Below are 22,736 nucleotides of genomic sequence, written 5' to 3'. Positions count from 1 at the left end.
AGGCTGGAGCACATAAGAGGAGACAAGATGACAATATGGAGTATTTTTATTACATAAACGAATACACATAACTTGGGGGAAGGGGTAATAGAGAAAAGAAAGAGTGTATTTAATTGTAAGCAACATGTACTGTATCTTTCTATTACTTACTTGTATAGATGTGTTTGAATTCTGGGTCTCCTTTAGTCATGTTATCCGCTGCTAGTGGAACTATTGTGAAGTTATAAAGGGTACCAGGCTGTAATCCCCGAATTACAGCAGTTTTGTTTTGGGAGGTTTGGTTCCGAGTAGGCGAAATTCCATTCCCATCAGTGTATATCACATATGTGTAATTAGGAGCAGCAGTGTCATTGTTTTTCCATGTTAAGGTCACTTGTTCTGTGCCGATATTTGTGGCCTGGATGTCAGAAACTGGACTGGGCTCTGTTTGGGGAAAAACAAAAACACATACATTTTTAGAGAGCGAGTAGTATTTAGGAAAACATGTAGGATCACCCTCCAGCAAAATTCTTAAACATTATTAACAGAGATATTGGGAGAAAAGGTACCTTTAAAAAAATGAACATTTCAAATATATGCGCTTGTATATGTGCTTGTTCTGTTTGGGTGTCCTTCAGTCTTATCTGCTGCTAAAGGAAATATTTCAAATGTACAGAAAATACCAGGCTCTAATAATTTAATTACCACATATGTGGTTTGGAATGTTTGGTTGGTAGCATAAGAAGTATCATTTTCTGAAATGATGTCAATCCTATGGGTGTACTCAGAAGCAACAATTTCATTGTTTTGCAAGGTTAAATTTAATTGTCTTGTACCAAGATTTATAACTTGAATGTTACAAACTGGGACTCGGAGCTGTTGGAGGAAAAATACAGTTATTGATACCAGACCAGGAATACTTTCTAAAAAAAGAAACAGTATCTAAGGAAAAAATAGTGCTTATATTTGGCAATATAAATCTGAAAATGTATCTCTGTCCATTTCCTAATTCAGATTAGTTGTAAGTCAGTTACAATGCATCATTTGGCTTCTTGTCCATGTTATACATTAGTCACAGTGTTGTAGTCTAACATGGTTTCAGGGAATTTATTGTTGTTATTGTACGGCAGGAAATGTATTTATTTATCCTTTCCATGATACAGGACAAGAGGGCATGTGATGAAATAAAAAATGAAGTTATTAGAATTGCATTTAAAAAACAATTTCTTGTATGCAACATAGTTAACTTGTGGAATCACTGTGAGACAATAAAACAAATAGGTTTGTAAATTTGCCCCAGGCTCCGGGCCCGGCAGAGGCCCCCACGAGAGTTTTTTGGTGTCTCTGGAGCGAGGTCTTTCACTCGCTCCGGGGGCCCCGGAAAACTCTCGCGGGGCCCGGACCCCCGGAGCTTCTTCCACTCCGCGTCGTCGGTGGCAATTCGGCGGCAGGAGCGCCTTCCGCCCTGGGACCCATCGCCGAAGTGCCCCGAAGACCTGTGGCGGGGGGTCCTTCCGGCACTTCGGCAGCGGGTCCCGGGGCAGGTCTTCGACGGCGGGGGGGTCCTTCCGCCCTGGGACCCGCCGCCGAAGACTCCAGGCCCCCTGAATCTTCTGGGCAGCCCTAAGGTCCTGCACTTGAGTGATCCCCAGCTGGCAAAATGCTTCATAGGGGCCACTACTGCCAGAGGAATTTAGGGCTAAACGTTCAAAGGTATTTAGACACCTAAAGATGCAGATAAGGTGCATAAAAAATCCCATTAGGCACCTATCTGCATCTTTATGTGCCTGAATACCTTTGAAAATCTAGCCCTTGGTACAACCCTTAAGCTGCTCTAGGTTGTGGTGGAACTCAACTGCACTCCACCAGCCTCAGCATTAGAAGAACAAAGATGTGTCTTAGCAGATGTCTACACTGAGAGCCGGAAGTGTGATTCCCAGCTCAAGGAGACATACGTGTACTAGCTCTCATTGAGCTAGCACACTAAAAAAGTGTGTAGCCATGGCAGCACTGGTAGAGGAATCGCCTAGCCACCCTGAGTACATGCCCATTAAAGACCATAGGCACATACTCAGGACAGCTAGACCATCCTGCCGCTCTCACCACCATGGCTACACTCTGCTTTTAGCATGCAAGCATGTCTCCTTGAGCTGGGAATCACACCCCCAAGCTCCAGGTTTAGATATACTTTGAGCACCAGTATCATTTAGGTTTGTGCTGAGCAGAGCTTGGCCAGATGCCAGTAATGGGCCCTTCTGGTGAACAGGACATTGGTTCCACGTCTGAAATATTCAGAATGAAAAATGAGCTAATTTCCAATCAGTGATTTGATAATCTCACATGCTTTCACAGCCAAACTTTTATTCTAACAGAAATGGAAAGGCTGGAGCACATAAGAGGAGACAAGATGACAATATGGAGTATTTTTATTACATAAACGAATACACATAACTTGGGGGAAGGGGTAATAAAGAAAAGAAAGAGTGTATTTAATTGTAAGCAACATGTACTGTATCTTTCTATTACTTACTTGTATAGATGTGTATGACTTTTGGGTCTCCTTCAGTCATGTTATCCGCTGCTAGTGGAACTATTGTGAAGTTATAAAGGGTACCAGGCTGTAATCCCCGAATTACAGCAGTTTTGTTTTGGGAGGTTTGGTTCCGAGTAGGCGAAATTCCATTCCCATCAGTGGATATCACATATGTGTAATTAGGAGCAGCAGTGTCATTGTTTTTCCATGTTAAGGTCACTTGTTCTGTGCTGACATTTGTGGCCTGGATGTCAGAAACTGGACTGGGCTCTGTTTGGGGAGAAACAAAAACACATACATTTTTAGAGAGAGAGTAGTATTTAGGAAAACGTGTAGGACCACCCTCCAGCAAAATTCTTAAACATTATTAACAGAGATATTGGGAGAAAAGGTACCTTTAAAAAAATGAACATTTCAAATATATGCGCTTGTATATGTGCTTGTTCTGTTTGGGTGTCCTTCAGTCTTATCTGCTGCTAAAGGAAATATTTCAAATGTACAGAAAATACCAGGCTCCAATAATTTAATTACCACATATGTGGTTTGGAATGTTTGGTTGGTAGCATAAGAAGTATCATTTTCTGAAATGATGTCAATCCTATGGGTGTACTCAGAAGCAACAATTTCATTGTTTTGCAAGGTTAAATTTAATTGTCTTGTACCAAGATTTATAACTTGAATGTTACAAACTGGGACTCGGAGCTGTTGGAGGAAAAATACAGTTATTGATACCAGACCAGGAATACTTTCTAAAAAAAGAAACAGTATCTAAGGAAAAAATAGTGCTTATATTTGGCAATATAAATCTGAAAATGTATCTCTGTCCATTTCCTAATTCAGATTAGTCGTAAGTCAGTTACAATGCATCATTTGGCTTCTTGTCCATGTTATACATTAGTCACAGTGTTGTAGTCTAACATGGTTTCAGGGAATTTATTGTTGTTATTGTACGGCAGGAAATGTATGTATTTATCCTTTCCATGATACAGGACAAGAGGGCATGTGATGAAATAAAAAATGAAGTTATTAGAATTGCATTTAAAAAACAATTTCTTGTATGCAACATAGTTAACTTGTGGAATCACTGTGAGACAATAAAACAAATAGGTTTGTAAATTTCCAAGAACCGTTTTGACATTTGCACAAATAAAACCGGCATTTTTCACATCATGTGGGATAAAGTTACAATGGGCCCATTGGACTGGCGGGCCCATATTTTGTTCTTTTCTTTTTCATGGTCCAGAGAATGTGAATTTATTCTACTGCTATAATGAGTTTCTGTTGTTCAACCTGCTGTGAATCCCCATATATCACTGCAGGTTACTCCACTGTGGAGGACCGGCTAGACTAGCTTGCACATACAGTGTAACAACATAAGGAGGGGGCATTGCCTTATACATCAAGAATATTTACACTCGTACTGAGGTCCACAAGGAGGTGACAGGCAGACCAGTAGAAAGTCTCTGGGTGACAATAAAAGAGGGGAATAAACAACTGGCAATATCATGCTAGGGGTCTACTATAGACCACTAATCAGGATGAGGAGGTAGATGAGGCATTTATAGAACAAACAACAGAAATAACCAAAACACAAGTAATGGAAGACTTTAACTACTCAGACATCTGTTGGAAAATTAACATGGCAAAATACAAAATATCCTATAAAGTCTTGTGATGTACTGGGGACAATTTCTCATGTCAGAAGCTGAAGGAAGTAACTGGGGGCAGGGCAACCATTTTAGACTTGTGGCAACTTAGAGATTAACAAATTTATTTGGACATAAGCTTTCATGGGCTAGAACCAACTTCATCAGATGTATGAAGTAAAAGATACAGGAGCAGGTATAAATATATGAAAGGATGGGGGTTGCTTTACCAAGTGTTAAGTCAATCTAACAAGATAAAACAATTTACAGCAGGATATTAAGGGAGGAAAAATAACTTTTGAAGTGGTTAGAGAGTGGCCCATTACAGTCAGTTGACAAGAAGGTTTGAGTAACAGTAGGGAGAAATTAGAATTGGGGAAATTAAGTTTAGGTTTCGTAATAACCCATCCACTCCCCATATTTATTCAGGCCTAATCTGATGGTATCTAGTTTGCAAATTAATTCCAGTTCTGCAGATTCACGTTGGAGTCTGTTTTTGAAGTTTTTTGTTGTTGAAGAATTGCTACTTTGAGGTCTGTTATTGAGTGACCAGAGAGATTGAAGTGTTCTCCTACTGGTTTTTTAATGTTATGATTCCTGATGTCAGATGTGTCCATTTATTCTTTTGCGTAGAGACTGTCCAGTTTGGCCAATGTACATGACAGAGGGGCATTGCTGGCACATATCACATTGGTAGATGTGCAGGCGAACAAGCCCCAGATGGTATGGCTGATGTGATTAGGACCTATGATGGTGTCCCTTGAACAGATATGTGGATAGAGTTGGCACCGGGGTTTGCAGCAGGGTTTGGTTCCTGGGTTAGTGTTTTTGTTGTGTGGTGTGTAGTTGCTGGTTCAGGCTGGGGGCTGTCTGGAAGCGAGTACTGGCCTGTCTCCCAAGGTCTGTGAGAGTGAGGGATCGTCCTTCAGGATAGGTTGTAGATCCTTGATGATGCGCTGGGGAGGTTTTAGTTGGGGGCTGTAGGTGGCAGGTAGTGGTGTTCTGTAACTTTCTTTGTTGGACCTGTCTTGTAGTAGGTGACCTGACCTAACCTAACTACTGACCTAACACTTGGTAAAGCAACCCCCATCCTTTCATGTATTGATACCTGCTCCTGTATTTTTTTACTTCATACATCTGATGAAGTGGGTTCTAGCCCACGATAGCTTATGCCCAAATAAATTTGTTAGTCTCTAACAAGGACTCCTCGTTTTTTTGGTGGCTTTTTTTTTTTTTTGCTAATACAGACTAACATGGCTAACACTGAAACCTGTTATTTTAGACTTGAAACTGAAAAGCTGAGAGGAATTGGTTGGGAATCTGAAGGTAGAAGACTGAACGTGGTCTTCAAATGATAGATTTCATGATTCTAAAGAAAAGGAGGAGAGAGCAGCAGAAAAAGGACACTGGACTTCAAAAAACAAATGTTTACTCACTCAGAGAACTGGTAGGTAAGGCCCCATGGAAAGAAAACCTAAGGGAAAAAAGGAGCTCAGGAGAGCTGGCAGTTTCCCAAAGAGACAAGATTAAAGATGCAACAGCAAAGTATCCTGATGTGAAGGAAAGATAGGAAGAAAAGTAAGATACTGATAGGGCTCCATCATCAGCCCTTTAATGAGCTTAAAATCATAAAGGAATCCTACAAAAAGTGAAAACATGATCAAATTACTGAGGATGAGTACAAAAGAATAGCATGAGCATGTAGGAGAGAAATCCAAAAGGCTAAGGGATTCGGTGAGTTACACTTAGAAAAAGACATAAAAGGCGATAAGAAGAGGTTCTATAAATAAATTATAGCAAGAGAAAGACAAAGGAAAATGTAGGCCCACTATTTAGCAGGGTAAGAGAGATAACAGACTACATAAAGAAGGCTGAGAAGTTAACGTCTAACTTTGCTTCACACTTCACTAAAATGATAATATTGTTTTAAGCATCTTGTCACAATTTAACACTAAGGGGGAGGAACACAAGCCGGACTAGGGAAAGAACAAGTTAAAGAATATTTAAATAATTTAGATGTATTCAAGTGGGCTGGCCTGATAGAATTCAGACTAGGGTATTTAAGGAACTAGCTGAAGCAATCTTGGAACCATTAGTGATTATCTTCAAGAGCTCATGAAAGATGGACTAGAGAATGGCAGAATAAAGTGCCTATCTTTAAAAAGGGGAACAAAGACGACCTGGGGAAATATAGACCAGTTAGTCTGACTTTCATACCTGGAAAGATATACATTACTAAACAATAAATTTGTACACACCTAGAGGATAATAGGATAAAAGGTAATAGCCAACATGGATTTGTTAAGAACAGATCGTGCTAAATCAACCTAATTTACTTCTTTCACTGGGTTACCGGTCTAAGGGATTGGTGGGGGAGGAGGAAGGAGAACAGTAGACATAATACATGTTGCTTTGTGTAAGGCTTTTGACACAGTCCCATAGGATAGTCTCACAAGCAAACTAGGAAATGCGTTGTCTAGATTAATTTACTATAAGGTGGGTACACAACTTGGTGAAAGACCAGTTAAATAGCAGTTATTAATGGTTTGCTGTGAAGCTGAGAGGACATATCTAGTGAGGTCCCATAGGACTGTCCTGGGTTTGGTGGTATTCAACATTTTCATTAATGACTTGGCTGACTGGATGGAGAGTATGCTTATAAAATGTGCGGATGACACTGGGACACGGAGTCCCATTGATGTCTTCTGGCAAAGGGTTCACTGTTGAGTGCCAGCAACTCTTAATTGGCCTGATAGTCACTACGTCTAACACACTGCCTTCAGACTATTTATCCATACAGAATATCACATGAGGTCTTAAATGAAATCCAGGATCATGCTGATCATTTTTATGTTGATAAGATGTATGTGTAAATGATATTTAAGGAGCTGTAAATATGTTTTGAAATCTGTCACCCACCAAAGAGAAAAACAGATTTCTTCCAGCCAGGAAGTAAGATGTGTACCTCTCTATCAAATGTAAACTAAGCATTGTAAGCCAACACAACAGGTTGGACAAACTCCTGTGAGAGATGGTCTAGAAATACTTGGTTCAGCATCAGCACCGGGGGCTGGACTAGATGGCCTCATCAGGTCCCTTCCAGCCCTACAATTCTATGATTCTATAAAACTGACTTTGAGCCTTCAGTCTGTGTGTACTACCAGCTATTTTCATAGCGCTTGATCCGAAGTCCAATGAAGTCAGAGGACAGACTCTCATGAATTTCAACAGGCCTTGGATCAGGCTCTTAGGGGTCATGCAAAAAAGGAGCTAGGTGCCTAAGTCCCTATTTTACATTTCTAAAACTCAGTTTTGGCTCCCTTGTGATGCACAAGACCTCCTGCCCAACCCCTGTAAGTGCCCAAACATTCAAGGTAATAGTTCCCTAGGCACCTAAGTTTCTGTCTCTGAGCATGCACACTGCTGCCCCCTCTAGGTGTCCAGATACTTAGCCCTTCCTAAGTCCCAGTGATTCACAAACTAGGAGAAGATAGACATTTGGCCGTCCAAGTCACATGCAGGGCCTGATGTTCTGAGGTTGCCTACTGCGTTAGGTCCTATTCAAAACCCAGAGGAGGCAGCAGCAGAGCCCACCTTACGACTTTTAGCATAGTGATTAGAGGACTCACCAGGCATGTGGGAGACCCAGGTCCAATTCCCCCCGGTCAGGGAAAGTGGGAGAAAAGATTTGAATGGGGTATCCGACACTTCTCAGGAGCAATGCTCTAGTCACTAAGCTGTGGGATATTCTGATGGGGGCTGGACCCTGGATCTCCCAGGTGGGTGCTCTAATCACTGCACTACAGAAATACATGCACGCTGTCTCTGTGACCCAATAACTGTAAGTGTTTATTCCCAATGGGACAGTCATTAGGCCAGAGAACTGTGGGACCAGCTCAACTTCATGTGCAAGGTCTGTCATGCTAAGCGTGACTATCTTTCAAGAGTTCTTAAGGTGAATAATATTGACGTTGTTGCTCCAGAAGAAACACATACTGCAGTTATGAGCAAGCTGCAAAATACAAAGTTCATGACTATGACAAATTACAGTCTCACAGATGTCTCCATCCTGGAGAAATCCAAGACCATGTGAATTTCTATTGCTTTAATAAGAATTGTACAACTTGACCATAACAAACATCTTCTGTACTCCACACTATCATAGGTTAATCACAACAAACGTCTCCTGCCACCATCACTATAACCACTGCAAGATCAGAGTTACTATATGCAGAGTTCCTATATGCTAAAAAAAAAATCTTTATTTAATATTGCTAATGAAGAAACTTGGTTGGGTGCATTATTTTTAAAAATCAGTGTTATTCTAGGACAGGGGCAGGCAACGTATGGCACGCGTGCCGAAGGCGGCACACAAGCTGATTTTCAGTGGCACTCACACTGCCTGGGTCCTGGTCACCGGTCCGGGGGACTCTGCATTTTAATTTAATTTTAATTGAAGCTTCTTAAATATTTTAAAAACTTCATTTACTTTATATACAACAATAGCTTTGTTTATATATTATAGACTTATAGAAAGAGCCCTTCTGAAAACGTTAAAATGTATGACTGGCACGCTAAACCTTAAATTAGTGTGAATAAATGAAGACTCGGCACACCACTTCTGAAAGGTGCCAACCCCTGCTCTAGGACATATCCCTTTTTTCTTTCATCATTATCTCCACATCTAGTCTACTTCATTTTAGGGTATATGTCTACACTGCAATCAGAGGTGTGATTGCAGCATGGATAAACATACCCACACTAGCACAGCTAAAAATAGCAGTGTAGACGCAGGGGCACAGACTTCAGCATGGGCTAAAAATACATAGCTGGAATCCCCCATATGCTTTTATCACACACACACACACACACACACACACACACACACACACACCCTCTACACTGTTATCTTTAGCCATGCTAGAATGGGTACATCTGCCTGAGTACAATCACACCTCAGACTGCAGTTTGGACATACCCTTAGAGCTTATTCATGAAGCCACCCCTTCTGATCATTCTGACCTTTTCCCATTAAGTTGTTTCCCTGAGGAGAGACATTCTAGTTGTGTTTGCCACTGGTGGCTCTCTCTTGTTTAAACCAGTTTTGAGGATAAGGAGATTCCCCTTTCTCTCCTTAAAAGTTACAGGATATGTGATCGTGCACTGTCAAGGACTTTTACTCCCAAGAGTCTAACTCAAAGGCACAATGTTTTGTTCAGATATCAGTATCTCACTTTAGTCACAAACATGGCCGAGTCTAGTTCTGGAAACCCACGATTGGTTAAAAGTTTGTTCATTGACTGCAACAAAATCCAAGATACAGTGGTGTATCTAGTTATCTGCAACTAGTTATCTATCTTTTGTGTATTGTTTTGATCGTGCTGTAAAATAATAATTATTGTACAGTACAAGCAAAACAATACACAAAAGGCAATGGTCATTCTTAATTTAACAAACAATACACCTAATTTCAGACTCAATTTGACCCTCTAACTAGCACAATGGGGTCCTGGTCTATGACTAGGGCGCCTAGATCCGTAGTAATACAAATAATAAAAATACTAATCTGCCATTCTTCAAACCTCTTCCTTTCGTTTTTTCAAAGCCTCATAACAAAGCCCAGCAGCTACCTCTTCAGAGCACTTCTGAACCCCAGCCATGGCAGATTTCAGTGTGTGCGCGTGCTTGGACAACGTATTCAAGTGTATTGTGTGTGCATGCGTTCTACTCTCTCCTTATAAACACGCTGAAGTATTTCAGCTTTCTCTGGGTTTTAAAGAATACATTAATTTACTCCTGAATTCTCTTCTTTTTCAAGCTTGCACCATGTCATCCTAAATATGGTAACACACCTAAATACACTGGCCCACATTTTCAAAAGTAACTAGTGATGTGGGACACTGTAGCGGGGTGGCCACCCTGCTCCTGCCCAGAGGGGTTAAAACAGCCCTGGAGAGGGCTACATCTTGGAAAAGAAAGGCTGATTGGGGAAGCACACATAGGTGAGGCCACTCCCCAGTCAGGCCACGGCTAGCCCTATAAGAGGGCTGAGGGCCAGAGGCTGAAAAGGCACTCTTTCTCTAGCTTCTTGAGGGAGAAGGACCTGGCTGCCTAGAAGCTGAGGAGGGTACCTAGGGTGGAGCAGTGCTGGGGAAGGGCAGAGGGAGCTGGGGAGCTCCAGCCTAGCAAAGCCGCAGACTGCAGGCCGAGTTAAGGGTCCACAAAGGGTGCTGCGGCTGCAGAGGGGCTGCCCAGAGATAGGCAGAGGCAGCTGGATCCCCAGGCTTAGGGAAACTCCTGTGGGGACTGAACTGGCATAGGTGTCTCTATGCTACCCATCCAGTGCCCCATCTGCCCCCTTATCTCTTTCAAGTGTAGTGGTATGACAGAGGTCTTGCACAGCTGCCCAGAGTGGGGGGCAAGTGGGGCAATTTGCCCCAGGCTATGGGCCCTGCAGAGGCCCCCACGAGAATTTTTTGGGGTCCCTGGAGCAGGGTCCTTAACTCACTCCAGGGGCCCCGGAAAACTCTCACGGGGCCCGGGCCCCCAAAGCTTCTTCCACTCCGCGTCATCGTTGGCAATTCGGCGGCGGGAGGTCCTTCCGCCCCGGGACCCATCGCCGAAGTGCCCCGAAGACCTGCAGCGGGGGGGTCCTTCCGGCACTTCGGCAGCGGGTCCCGGGGCAGGTCTTCAACGGCGGGGGGTCCTTCCGCCCTGGGACCCGCTGCTGAAGACTCCAGGCCCCCTGAATCTTCTGGGCAGCCCTGAGGTCATGCACTTGAGTGATCCCCAGCTGGCAAAATGCTTCATAGGGGCCATTACTGCCAGAGGGATTTAGGGCTAAACGTTCAAAGGTATTTAGACACCTAAAGATGCAGATAAGGTGCATAAAAAATCCCATTAGGCATCTATCTGCATCTTTACGTGCCTGAATACCTTTGAAAATCTAGCCCTTAGCACAACCCTTAAGCTGCTCTAGGTTATGGTGGAACTCAACTGTACTCCACCAGCCTCAGCATTAGAAGAACAAAGATGTGTCTTAGCAGATGTCTACACTGGGAGCTGGAAGTGTAATTCCCAGCTCAAAGAGACATATGTGTACTAGCTCTCATTGAGCTAGCACACTAAAGAAGTGTGTAGCCATGGCAGCACTGGTAGAGGAATCGCCTAGCCACCCTGAGTACATGCCCATTAAAGACCATAGGCACATACTCAAGAAAGCTAGTCCATCCTGCCACTCTCACCACCATGGCTGCACTCTGCTTTTAGCATGCAAGCATGTCTTCTTGAGCTGGGAATCACACCCCCCAGCTCCAGGTTTAGATATACTCTGAGCACCAGTATCATTTAGGTTTGTGCTGAGCAGAGCTTGGCCAGACGCCAGTAATGGGCTCCCCTGGTGAACAGGACATTGGTTCCACGTCTGAAATATTCAGAATGAAAAATGAGCTAATTTCCAATCAGTGATTTGATAATCTCACATGCTTTCACAGCCAAACTTTTATTCTAACAGAAATGTAAAGGCTGGAGCACATAAGAGGAGACAAGATGACAATATGGAGTATTTTTATTACATAAACGAATACACATAACTTGGGGGAAGGGGTAATAGAGAAAAGAAAGAGTGTATTTAATTGTAAGCAACATGTACTGTATCTTTCTATTACTTACTTGTATAGATGTGTTTGACTTTTGGGTCTCCTTTAGTCATGTTATCCGCTGCTAGTGGAACTACTGTGAAGTTATAAAGGGTACCAGGCTGTAGTCTCCCAATTACAGCATTTTTGTTTTGGGAGGTTTGGTTCTGAGTAGGCGAAATTCCATTCCCATCAGTGGATATCACATATGTGTAATTAGGAGCAGCAGTGTCATTGTTTTCCCATGTTAAGGTCACGTGTTCTGTGCCGATATTTGTGGCCTGGATGTCAGAAACTGGACTGGACTCTGTTTGGGGAAAAACAAAAACACATACATTTTTAGAGAGTGAGTAGTATTTAGGAAAACGTGTAGGATCACCCTCCAGCAAAATTCTTAAACATTATTAATAGAGATATTGGGAGAAAAGGTACCTTTAAAAAATGGACATTTCAAATATATGCGCTTGTATATGTGCTTGTTCTGTTTGGGTGTCCTTCAGTCTTATCTGCTGCTAAAGGAAATATTTCAAATGTACAGAAAATACCAGGCTCTAATAATTTAATTACAACATATGTGGTTTGGAATGTTTGGTTGGTAGCATAAGAAGTATCATTTTCTGAAATGATGCCAATCCTATGGGTGTACTCAGAAGCAACAATTTCATTGTTTTGCAAGGTTAAATTTAATTGTCTTGTACCAAGATTTATAACTTCAATGTTACAAATTGGGACTGGGAGCTGTTGGAGGAAAAATACAGTTATTGATACCAGACCAGGAATACTTTCTAAAAAAAGAAACAGTATCTAAGAAAAAAATAGTGCTTATATTTGGCAATATAAATCTGAAAATGTGTATCTGTCCATTTCCTAATTCAGATTAGTCGTAAATCAGTTACAATGCATCATTTGGCTTCTTGTCCACGTTATACATTAGTCACTGTTGTAGTCTAACATGGTTTCAGGGAATTTATTGTTGTTATTGTACGGCAGGAAATGTATGTATTTATCCTTTCCATGATACAGGACAAGAGGGCATGTGATGAAATAAAAAATGAAGTTATTAGAATTGCATTTAAAAAACAATTTCTTGTATGCAACATAGTTAACTTGTAGAATCACTGTGAGACAATAAAACAAATAGGTTTGTAAATTTCCAAGAACCGTTTTGACATTTACACAAATAAAACCGGCATTTTTCACATCATGTGGGATAAAGTTACAATGGGCCCATTGGACTGGCGGGCCCATATTTTGTTCTTTTCTTTTTCATGGTCCAGAGAATGTGAATTTATTCTACTGCTATAATGAGTTTCTGTTGTTCAACCTGCTGTGAATCCCCATATATCAGTGTAGGTTACTCCACTGTGGAGGACCGGCTAGACTAGCTTGCACATACAGTGTAACAACATAAGGAGGGGGCATTGCATTATATATCAAGAATATTTACACTCGTACTGAGGTCCACAAGGAAGTGACAGGCAGACCAGTAGAAAGTCTCTGGGTGACAATAAAAGAGGGGAATAAACAACTGGCAATATCATACTAGGGGTCTACTATAGACCACTAATCAGGATGAGGAGGTAGATGAGGCATTTATAGAACAAACAACAGAAATAACCAAAACACAAGTAATGGAAGACTTTAACTACTCAGACATCTGTTGGAAAAGTAACATGGCAAAATACAAAATATCCTATAAATTCTTGTGATGTACTGGGGACAATTTCTCATGTCAGAAGCTGAAGGAAGTAACTGGGGGCAGGGCAACCATTTTAGACTTGTGGCACCTTAGAGATTAACAAATTTATTTGGGCATAAGCTTTTGTGGGCTAGAACCAACTTCATCACATGTATGAAGTAAAAGATACAGGAGCAGGTATAAATATATGAAAGGATTGGGGTTGCTTTACCAAGTGTTAAGTCAATCTAACAAGATAAAACAATTAACAGCAGGATATTAAGGGAGGAAAACTAACTTTCGAAGTGGTTAGAGAGTGGCCCATTACAGTCAGTTGACAAGAAGGTGTGAGTAACAGTAGGGAGAAATTAGTATTGGGGAAATTAAGTTTAGGTTTTGTAATAACCCATCCACTCCCCATCTTTATTCAGGCCTAATCTGATGGTATCTAGTTTGCAAATTAATTCCAGTTCTGCAGATTCACGTTGGAGTCTGTTTTTGAAGTTTTTTGTTGTTGAAGAATTGCTACTTTGAGGTCTGTTATTGAGTGACCAGAGAGATTGAAGTGTTCTCCTACTGGTTTTTTAATGTTATGATTCCTGATGTCAGATTTGTGTCCATTTATTCTTTTGCGTAGAGACTGTCCAGTTTGGCCAATGTACATGACAGAGGGGGCATTGCTGGCACATATCACATTGGTAGATGTGCAGGTGAAGAAGCCCCAGATGGTATGGCTGATGTGATTAGGTCCTTTGATGGTGTCCCTTGAACAGATATGTGGATAGAGTTGGCACCAGGGTTTGTAGCAGGGTTTGGTTCCTGGGTTGGTGTTTTTGTTGTGTGGTGTGTAGTTGCTGGTTCAGGTTGGGGGCTGTCTGGAAGCGAGTACTGGCCTGTCTCCCAAGGTCTGTGAGAGTGAGGGATCGTCCTTCAGGATAGGTTGTAGATCCTTGATGATGCGCTGGGGAGGTTTTAGTTGGGGGCTGTAGGTGGCAGGTAGTGGTGTTCTGTAACTTTCTTTGTTGGACCTGTCTTGTAGTAGGTGACCTGACCTAACCTAACTACTGACCTAACACTTGGTAAAGCAACCCCCATCCTTTCATGTATTGATACCTGCTCCTGTATTTTTTACTTCATACATCTGATGAAGTGGGTTCTAGCCCAGGAAAGCTTATGCCCAAATAAATTTGTTCGTCTCTAAGGTGCCACAAGTCTAAAATGGTTGCCCTGCCCCCCAGTTACTTCCTTCAGCTTCTGACATGAGAAATTGGAATCTTTGTTGGTGGTAGTTCAGAGACACCAACAAGTGAACAATAATGGAAAATGAACTGGCTCCTTTCCCCTTAGGAGATAGAGTGCAAAGGTCAAGGTTGAAGCTTATTGAGAAGGGAGAGTTTTGCATTTCTGATGCCTATAACATAGACCAGGGGTCTCAAACTCCCGGCCTGCGGGCCATCGGTGGCCCGCGAACCTCCCCAATGTGGCCTGCGGGGCTCCAGCAGTTTGGGGGCTGGGTCTCTCCTTTGGCCCCACCTGCCACCCCCAGGTGCCCCCCCCCAGGCGATTTTCGATGGCCCGTGGCCCTGGCAGTGCGGCGGAGCTTAGCAGCATCTGCATGCTCACTCCACGTATCTGCTGGCCCCTCCCTGCAGCCCTGGGGTGGGGCTGTGCATCCGCGTGCTGCCCCTGTGCCCAATTGGAAACTGCAGGGGCGGTGGCTTGGGGTGGCGGTGGCTTGGGGCAGCAGTGCGCGGAGGCCCCTCGGCCCGCCCTGCCATGGACCCCCAGGTAAGTGCCGCACCACCCACCCCTCCAAGAGCCTGCCCCCCCTTCCCACACACCCTCTCTCTGCCCCAAACTCCCTTCCAGAGCCTGCATGCCACACCTTTCCCACATACTCCCTCCCACCCCAAACTCCCTCCCCAAGACTGCACCCCCTCCCTACACCCCCCAGATCCCAAACTCCCTCCCAGAGCCTGCACCCCCATTCCCACACCCCCTCCCACCCCCAAACTCCCTCCCAGAGCCTGCAACCCCACCTCCTGCCCTAGCCCCAAGCCTGCATCCAGCACCCAAACTCCATCCCCCCCAGACCCTTTCCCCCACCCAAACTCCCTCCCAGAGACCAACCTCTCACCCCTTCTGCACCCAAACACCCTCCCAGGGCATGCACCCCAATCCCCTACTCCAGACCTCCTCCCCCACCCAAGCTCCCTCCCCGAGCCTTAGGCAGGTGGGAGGCAAAGTTTTTTGGGGGGGCAGAGTTTTGGGGGTGCAGGTTCTGGGCAGCATGAGTTACATTATTGGCCTGCTGGGGGGATTTGAGGACTGGCATTGGCTTATGGTAAATTGAGTTTGAGACCCCGGCATAGACAGAGGACTTCACAGGGATGTCAATTCTGCAAATTTCAGAAGCACACATTCAGTTAAAATTAAAGCATATCATCACTGGACCAGACTAAAATTAAAGGACCAGATCCTCAGCCCTTTGGGCTGCTCCAGCCTTCCCATTTCCTATTACTGCTAAAACGTAAGGGAAATGCCAGGAGTGGAAAGGTGGATCTGATGCGAGTTACATTGGGTGCCATTTCAGCTCCTAGCAGGCTCATGTTCAAGAAAACAGAAAGGTGGTTGAAAGCTACCTTTCCTGCACACATCATCTCTAATTGTACCAAGCATCAGCACAGCACAGCTCAGGAAACCTAACAGCATATCCCTGAATCTCACTTAATTCCTATCTTAATATGCTGAGGAATGAATAGATTTGCTTAGCTGCTTTTTTTTTTTTTTAAATACTCTGCATTTTCTTCTGCTATTCATATAAATGTAGGTGTGTAGGGCTCTACAGAAGTCATCCATTTATAACTGAAGCATATCCCTTATAGATTTTTAACTGCTAGGATTTTCAAAAGGCCAAGAAGGTCACACCAGAACTTCATTAAACAGGGCACAGCATGCCAGAAGTCAGGTTTGTTTGTTTAAACAAGAAATGAAATTACTGACAGTACCAGTAAACATTTCCTAGTTAACTCTTTATTCTTAGTTGTCCTGGACAAAACCAAAGTTTTGCTCACCTGGGATACAACTGCCAATGAAGCTCATATTTCAGATTAACTATTGTCTACTGGATTTTATTACTTGAATTTAAGTTACTTTGAATGTCCTTTTTTTGGGTGAAATCCTGGGTCCACTGAAGTCAATGGAGTTAGGTGTTCAACAAAACATCAAAGAGAAAGTATTAGATATTCAAATATTCACATTCTTTGAATGGATGCACTACAATGATAGCATGTTTTTAATACAGATTAAAAAAGTACTTAGTCTCCAAAATCACCAGGTACTTCTAAAATATTTAGATAAATAAGTAAGATAAATTTGGTGGTTTGGGGTTTTTTGTTTAATTTACACAGTGCTTTAAAATTACTGATAAATTAACCAAAAGAAAACTGAATTTACCTTACAAAAAAATTAAGAAAATATCTGATTTCCTATTCATGCCAGCGGTGAGTTGCATCTAGTGCATCTCAGGGCTTGTCTACGTGGTGCTTTAGTCCACACCAGAAGGATGTAAATTTTAGTCCACATTAGCTTGCCACATGGTAACTGTGGACCCTGCGGCACTCACTAAAAGTTCCCTAGTGCACGTTAACATAGTCCAGTTTCACAGAGTACTACATCAGCTCACACTAGGGAACTTTGAGTGCATGTCAGCAGGGCCCACACAGTGCATGTGTGACATGCTAGTGTGGATCTCTCTGGCGCAGACTAAAACACTGTGTAGACAAGCCTTTCTTACTTCTCAGTGAGTCTGTTGAGTTGTATGAATTGGTCTTCCTCCAAAAATCTACAAATACACATGCTGGAAATGCAAAAAGGGGAAAGGGTCCCTTATCCATATGCTGTGGCCTTGTTCAGTGTGGGATAAAACTCTTGCCAGGACAAACAAGACTCTTGAATCACAGCTTATGTGCAACAGCAAGCTGTGCAAGTGCACACAAACACATCCTCATTAGCTCCCCTGAGTCCAAATATAAAGGAATGTTTCCTCAGAACCACCATAGCAACTACAAAAAACCCAACAATTCAGACTTTAGCAGCTCAGAAATGCTAAGTGCTATCCCATATAGACCATCTGGTTAAATGCCTCTGGAACTTACCAAATGTGAATGAGTACATTTAAGAACAGTGCCAAAGCTGGACAACTTCAGTGAAATATAGCACTCCCTTCTGGGCATTTATTCAAGTGGAAACAGTCCCTCAATGCAGGGAAAATTCCTTGATCAAGAGGGCCAAACCTTTATGGCTGAAGAGTGCTCTCTCTCTCACTCTCTCTCTCTCGTGCATGCACACACACACACAAGGCTATGAAGACTGTGGGATGATTCCGCATTGTAACACATACTCTTGTATTTATTGTAGCACTAGCTTTTATTGTTAATTCTGTGGGCCAGAGGTTATGCTCTTAAAGCTACTAAGCAGCCCAGAACTACTAACTGCAGCAGTATTGCGTTGGCAGAAATCACTTATCTCAGGGCTTGGCTACACTTGAAAGTTGCAGCGCTGGTGGAGGCTTTCCAGCGCTGCAATTAGTAACCGTCCACAACTGCAAGGCACATCCAGCGCTGCAACTCCCTGGCTGCAGCGCTGGCTGTACACCTCGTCTGGTTGGGGTGTAGCGATTGCAGCGCTGGTGATCCAGCGCTGCTCGTCAAGTGTGGACCCACACCAGCCCTGTTATTGGCCTCCAGGGTATTAGCAGATATCCCAGAATGCTTTTAACTAAATTACTCTTTGTTTTGTTATGCTGCCTCTCTTTGTTTTGTTGTGAACTCAGAGCTCTGTGCTCCCGGAGCTGCTTATCTAAAAAACAAACATAGCTCCTGTTTGCTGTGATCAATCTGTACCTGGCTGTGAACAATCAAATGAGATAATGAGGCAGGCAGGGAAACAGCGGGGAGTCCGTTGGATGCAGGCTGTTTGCAATTAAGAGTTAAGACTAAGGGGTCGGGAACATTTTCTGATTTTTCAAGTCAGGAAGCTAACACAGTGTTGGCTCCAAAAATCCACTCTCTCTCTCTCCCCCCGCTCCCTGTCACACTACACCACCCCCCACCCCCCTCTTTTGAAAAGCACGTTGCTGCCACTTGAACGCTGGGATAGCTGCCCATAATGCATCACTCCCAACAGCGCTGCAAATGTGGCCACACACCAGCGCTGGTAGCTGTGAGTGTGGCCACACACCAGCGCTGTCCCTACACAGCTGCACGACCAGCGCTGCAACTTTCAAGTGTAGCCAAGCCCTCAGGGCTTGTCTACACTTACCGGGGGATCGACGCATGGCGACTGATGCATCGGCAGTTGATTTAGGGGAGCTAGTGAAGACCTGCTAAATCAACCACAGATCGCTCTCCCATTGACTCCTGTATTCCACTGCATTGAGAAGAGTAAGGGGAGTTGACAGGAGACATCATGTACTGTGGACACCGCGTTAAGTAGCTCTAAGCTACGTCAATTTGAGTTACGCTATTCACATAACCCAAATTGCATAGCTTAGATCGATTTTCCCTGTAGCGTAGACAAGGCCTTAGACTAAACAGTTACAAGTAGATCAACTAAAATGTGTAGAGTTTTCTGTCAAAGATGTGCAGAAATTTCATAAATCAGACAAAGTGATGAGGTGACAGAGGCTGAAACCACAGATTATCATTTCAGAATGTTTTCTTGAAAGAGGTTTCAATGACTCACTCGCATGGCCGGTGTTAAGACTCGCTGGGGCCCAGGGTAGAAACTAAGGAGCCAAAGCCTGAGCCCCGGCGCGCAGGGCTAAAGCTGAAGCCCGAGCCCCAGTGTGCAGGGCTGAAGCCCAATCATGTAACTTAGCTTTCCAGGGCCCTCTGTGGCAGAAATGCTGGTCCTGCTTACTCATACAGGTCTCTGTGGCAGTGGGGTCTCCTTCAGTCCCTGCAGCTTGTGCGAAGACCATAAATGCATAAAAGGTACCAGGTTCGAATCCCATAATGGTAGCAGTCGTGATTTGGGAAGTGATGTTTTTTGGAGAAAAACTTTCATTAACTGCACAGAGTATCCTATAAGTTTACTGAGAAGCCTCATCATTCCTGTTTTGCCAAGTCAAGGTTACTTCTCCTGTGCCAATATTTATAATTCTGATGTCAGAAACTGCACTGGGTTCTATCTGGTAAAAAGTATATGTATTATTAGTACAGCAAGAACACTTGCTGAAAGGAAAACAAAACAATTAGAGCTCCAATATTAATTCACATAATATAATTGTGGTTTTACATTATAGGGTTGGGTTTTTAAAGACCTACTACAGTATTCTGTAACAGTGATCCAAAAAATTGTCGCTTACAACCAGGTTTTATTTAGCCCCGGGACTAGTGAATACTAATATTAATTGTATAGGGTAGAGCATGAAATATCATTTTTGTCATTATGGATATGGCAAGACAAGCTGCTCTGCTTGTGAATGTATCTGAGTACGCTCTGAAAGTTCTTAATGCCATTCTAGGATTTGTCGTGACATGGATTATCATATGCTTGAACTCGGAGCACTTCCCATACTCTGCCTCATGGCCTTATTAATGTAAAAGGTTCCTTCTTTTACTATAACTGGTATTCTTCTAGCCGTTATGGGTTAGATTAATCGGTATGTTTTGGCTGAGTGCACCACTCTGGTTATGCATCAGTAAAGAAGTACAAAGCAGCTGGAGTGTACCAGTCAATGTAGTTCTGTGTCTTTGATATGAAACCATTAAGGAATTACTAGTTTAAATATGGGATGCCCAAAACACTTCTGACCACGCCATTTTACTAATATGTGAGGGTAAGTTACCCTAACTGTTTCTCTGTTTCTGCCATGGCCTTACAAGATATGTAGCCTTCTTATATACAAAGTACATCTATATTGCCCTACAGTTATTTTTCTAAATCTTAAAAGTAACTTTTCCAATACAGAATATGGAATAATCTGGAAAAGTGCCTTATAAATGTTTAGATTCTGGAGCTAGATTGTATAACTGCCCATAGTGTTATATAGACAGGCAAGTGGTTGCAATACTAACAAATAGAAGAATATACATAAAAGACCATCATTCCGAAATATGCCATTAGAGTCACTCAGTGTTGTGCTGGTAGATCAGCCAGATTTATTAGAATGATATGTATCAAACGGAATTTCTTTGCTTTAAACACAGCTGATGCTAACCGCAAGACTCCATTAATTCACGTCTTCCAACAGAATTTTCACAGTGCTTCCCACAACCCCTCCTTTTAGTGTCAATCAGCTAATCCAGGCCTGGTGTAAGTTTAGCAGGGAACAGTCTATTGTGAGCATTAAGAAGGAAAGGTCAGTTTTGAATAGGAGGATGGATATGGGAAGTCCTGAGTAACATCGTGATAAACAGAAAGGGAGCAACAAGACACAATAATGTAACTGGAGGATAATATTAACTGATAGAGGGCAGCACCCTTAGAACTCGTTAAGGACTTACAGATGTATTCAGGTAGAAAATGCTGGGGTAGGTTTTCATTTATGTGCATACAATGCTGATTTTATTTAGTCTACTTAAGCCAGGAGGCAGTCAGGACTCAGAAGGCCTTAGCAGTAACTTTCCTCATCCACAACTGGGCATTTCCTAGTTGTGGATCAATGATCCCCTTCACCCCTTCACCCGCTCAATCCCTTTTCCATCTTAGGTTTGGTCAGCCAGGACTGAAGAGCAGCAGCACTGACCTCCCCAACACTCAAATGTCAGGCTGCCTCATTTCTCCTGCCTACACCACTCAGGGTGTTGAAGGTTGTTACCATCAACGTGCTGTTCTTTCTAAAAGATACTTATTGCAACTGTGGGAAAAGGGGTCTTGCTGACTGTACAACAATGTAAGGAGAGGGCACTAGAACACAAGGCCATCAGCCATCTGGATATGTGGTACAGTACCATATATATTATAGTACAGGGGTAGGCAACCTATGGCACGCATGCCGAAGGCGGCACGCGAGCTGATTTTCAGCAGCACTCATTCTGCCCAGGTCCTGGCCACCAGTCAGGGGAGTTCTGCGTTTTAATTTAATTTTTAAAAGAAGCTTCTTAAACATTTTAAAAACCCTATTTACTTTACATACAACAATAGTTTAGTTATGTATTATAGACTTGGAGAAAGAGACCTTCTAAAAACATTAAAATGTGTTACTGGCACGAGAAACCTTAAATTAGAGTGAATAAATGAAGACTCGGCACAACACTTCTGAAAGGTTGCCGTACCCTGTTATAGTATATAAGCAGTTGCAGGAGAGATTTGTCACAAAGTATTTCATATATACGTCACAGTCCGAACACTCACAGCACTAGCCCAACTCTATACATTTGTCCATGCTGCCAGCTGAAACCAAGAAAAGGAAAGCAAAGAAAAGTAACCCTTCATAGGTAAAGAGTCTACAACTAGGTGACAGCACCTGCATTCATGAAATATTGTAAGGCCCCATGTTCACAAACTGTTTTCAAACCCTACTAAGCAGATATAGGTCTTTGACATAACATGGTTCACTACTCTGCCAGGAATCAAGGTGGAGCAACACTCTGCTATGCCATTTGCTTTCTTTGGTGTAGACAGGATTTAAAATGGTAAGAAAAACTATAAAATGAAAAGATACTGCCTCCTACAACAACCTCATGTCACTTACTTGTTGTAATGTTTTTGCAACATGCTTCTGTACCATTTTGAAAGTTGATAATGTATTGTACACCAGGTGAAAGACCTCCTATTGAATTGTTCAGTGATGAATTCGGGAACAGTGTTCCATTTGCAAAAGTTACACTGATTATTGTAAAGTTGTCTGGTAATGTGTCAATATGGATTTCTGTCGTCGCTGCATTTACATTTACTGAGCTGCAATCTTCAAAGCCTATAAGATAAGGACAAATTACAAAAAAATGGTTAAACACCTACACATAATTCTGGCATTTCACTTTATGTGTGTGTAATCACTTTTGTTATTGCTAATTGGGTTTTCTTCAGACTATAACACCACCACTTTAAATACCACTTTACTGTTCCCTGCTTTTACATCAGACTTTTTTACTTTGAGTTAACTGTACTGTAGTGTCCCATGACCGGCCATTGGAGATATTTGCTGCTAGCAGTTGCAGATCGGCTACATGCCATTGTAGGCAGTCCCATCATACCATCCTCTCCACAAACCTTTCAAGCTCAGTCTTGAAGCCAGTTAGGTGTTTTGCCCCTAT

At 42.8% G+C, this 22,736-nt stretch overlaps 1 protein-coding gene across 1 annotated transcript in view; it reads right to left on the bottom strand.

Annotated features, from left to right (window-relative positions):
- The window catches only part of PTPRJ (protein tyrosine phosphatase receptor type J), a 153,943-nt gene that overhangs the window by 48,875 nt on the left and 82,332 nt on the right, over window positions 1-22,736 (bottom strand). The window contains exons 3-6 of the mRNA XM_045014385.1: window positions 22,175-22,396; window positions 11,830-12,102; window positions 2,510-2,782; window positions 151-423 (exon numbers count right to left, since the gene is read on the bottom strand). Of these exons, the coding sequence (XP_044870320.1) occupies window positions 151-423; window positions 2,510-2,782; window positions 11,830-12,102; window positions 22,175-22,396 (1,041 nt within the window). The remainder of the gene's footprint in view (window positions 1-150; window positions 424-2,509; window positions 2,783-11,829; window positions 12,103-22,174; window positions 22,397-22,736) is intronic.

Source organism: Mauremys mutica, chromosome 4 (genome assembly GCF_020497125.1).
Source record: "Mauremys mutica isolate MM-2020 ecotype Southern chromosome 4, ASM2049712v1, whole genome shotgun sequence".
NCBI classification, from domain to species: Eukaryota; Metazoa; Chordata; order Testudines; family Geoemydidae; genus Mauremys; species Mauremys mutica.
The sequence above is the reverse complement of the archived record's forward strand: the minus strand, read 5'-3'. Positions and strand labels throughout refer to the sequence as shown.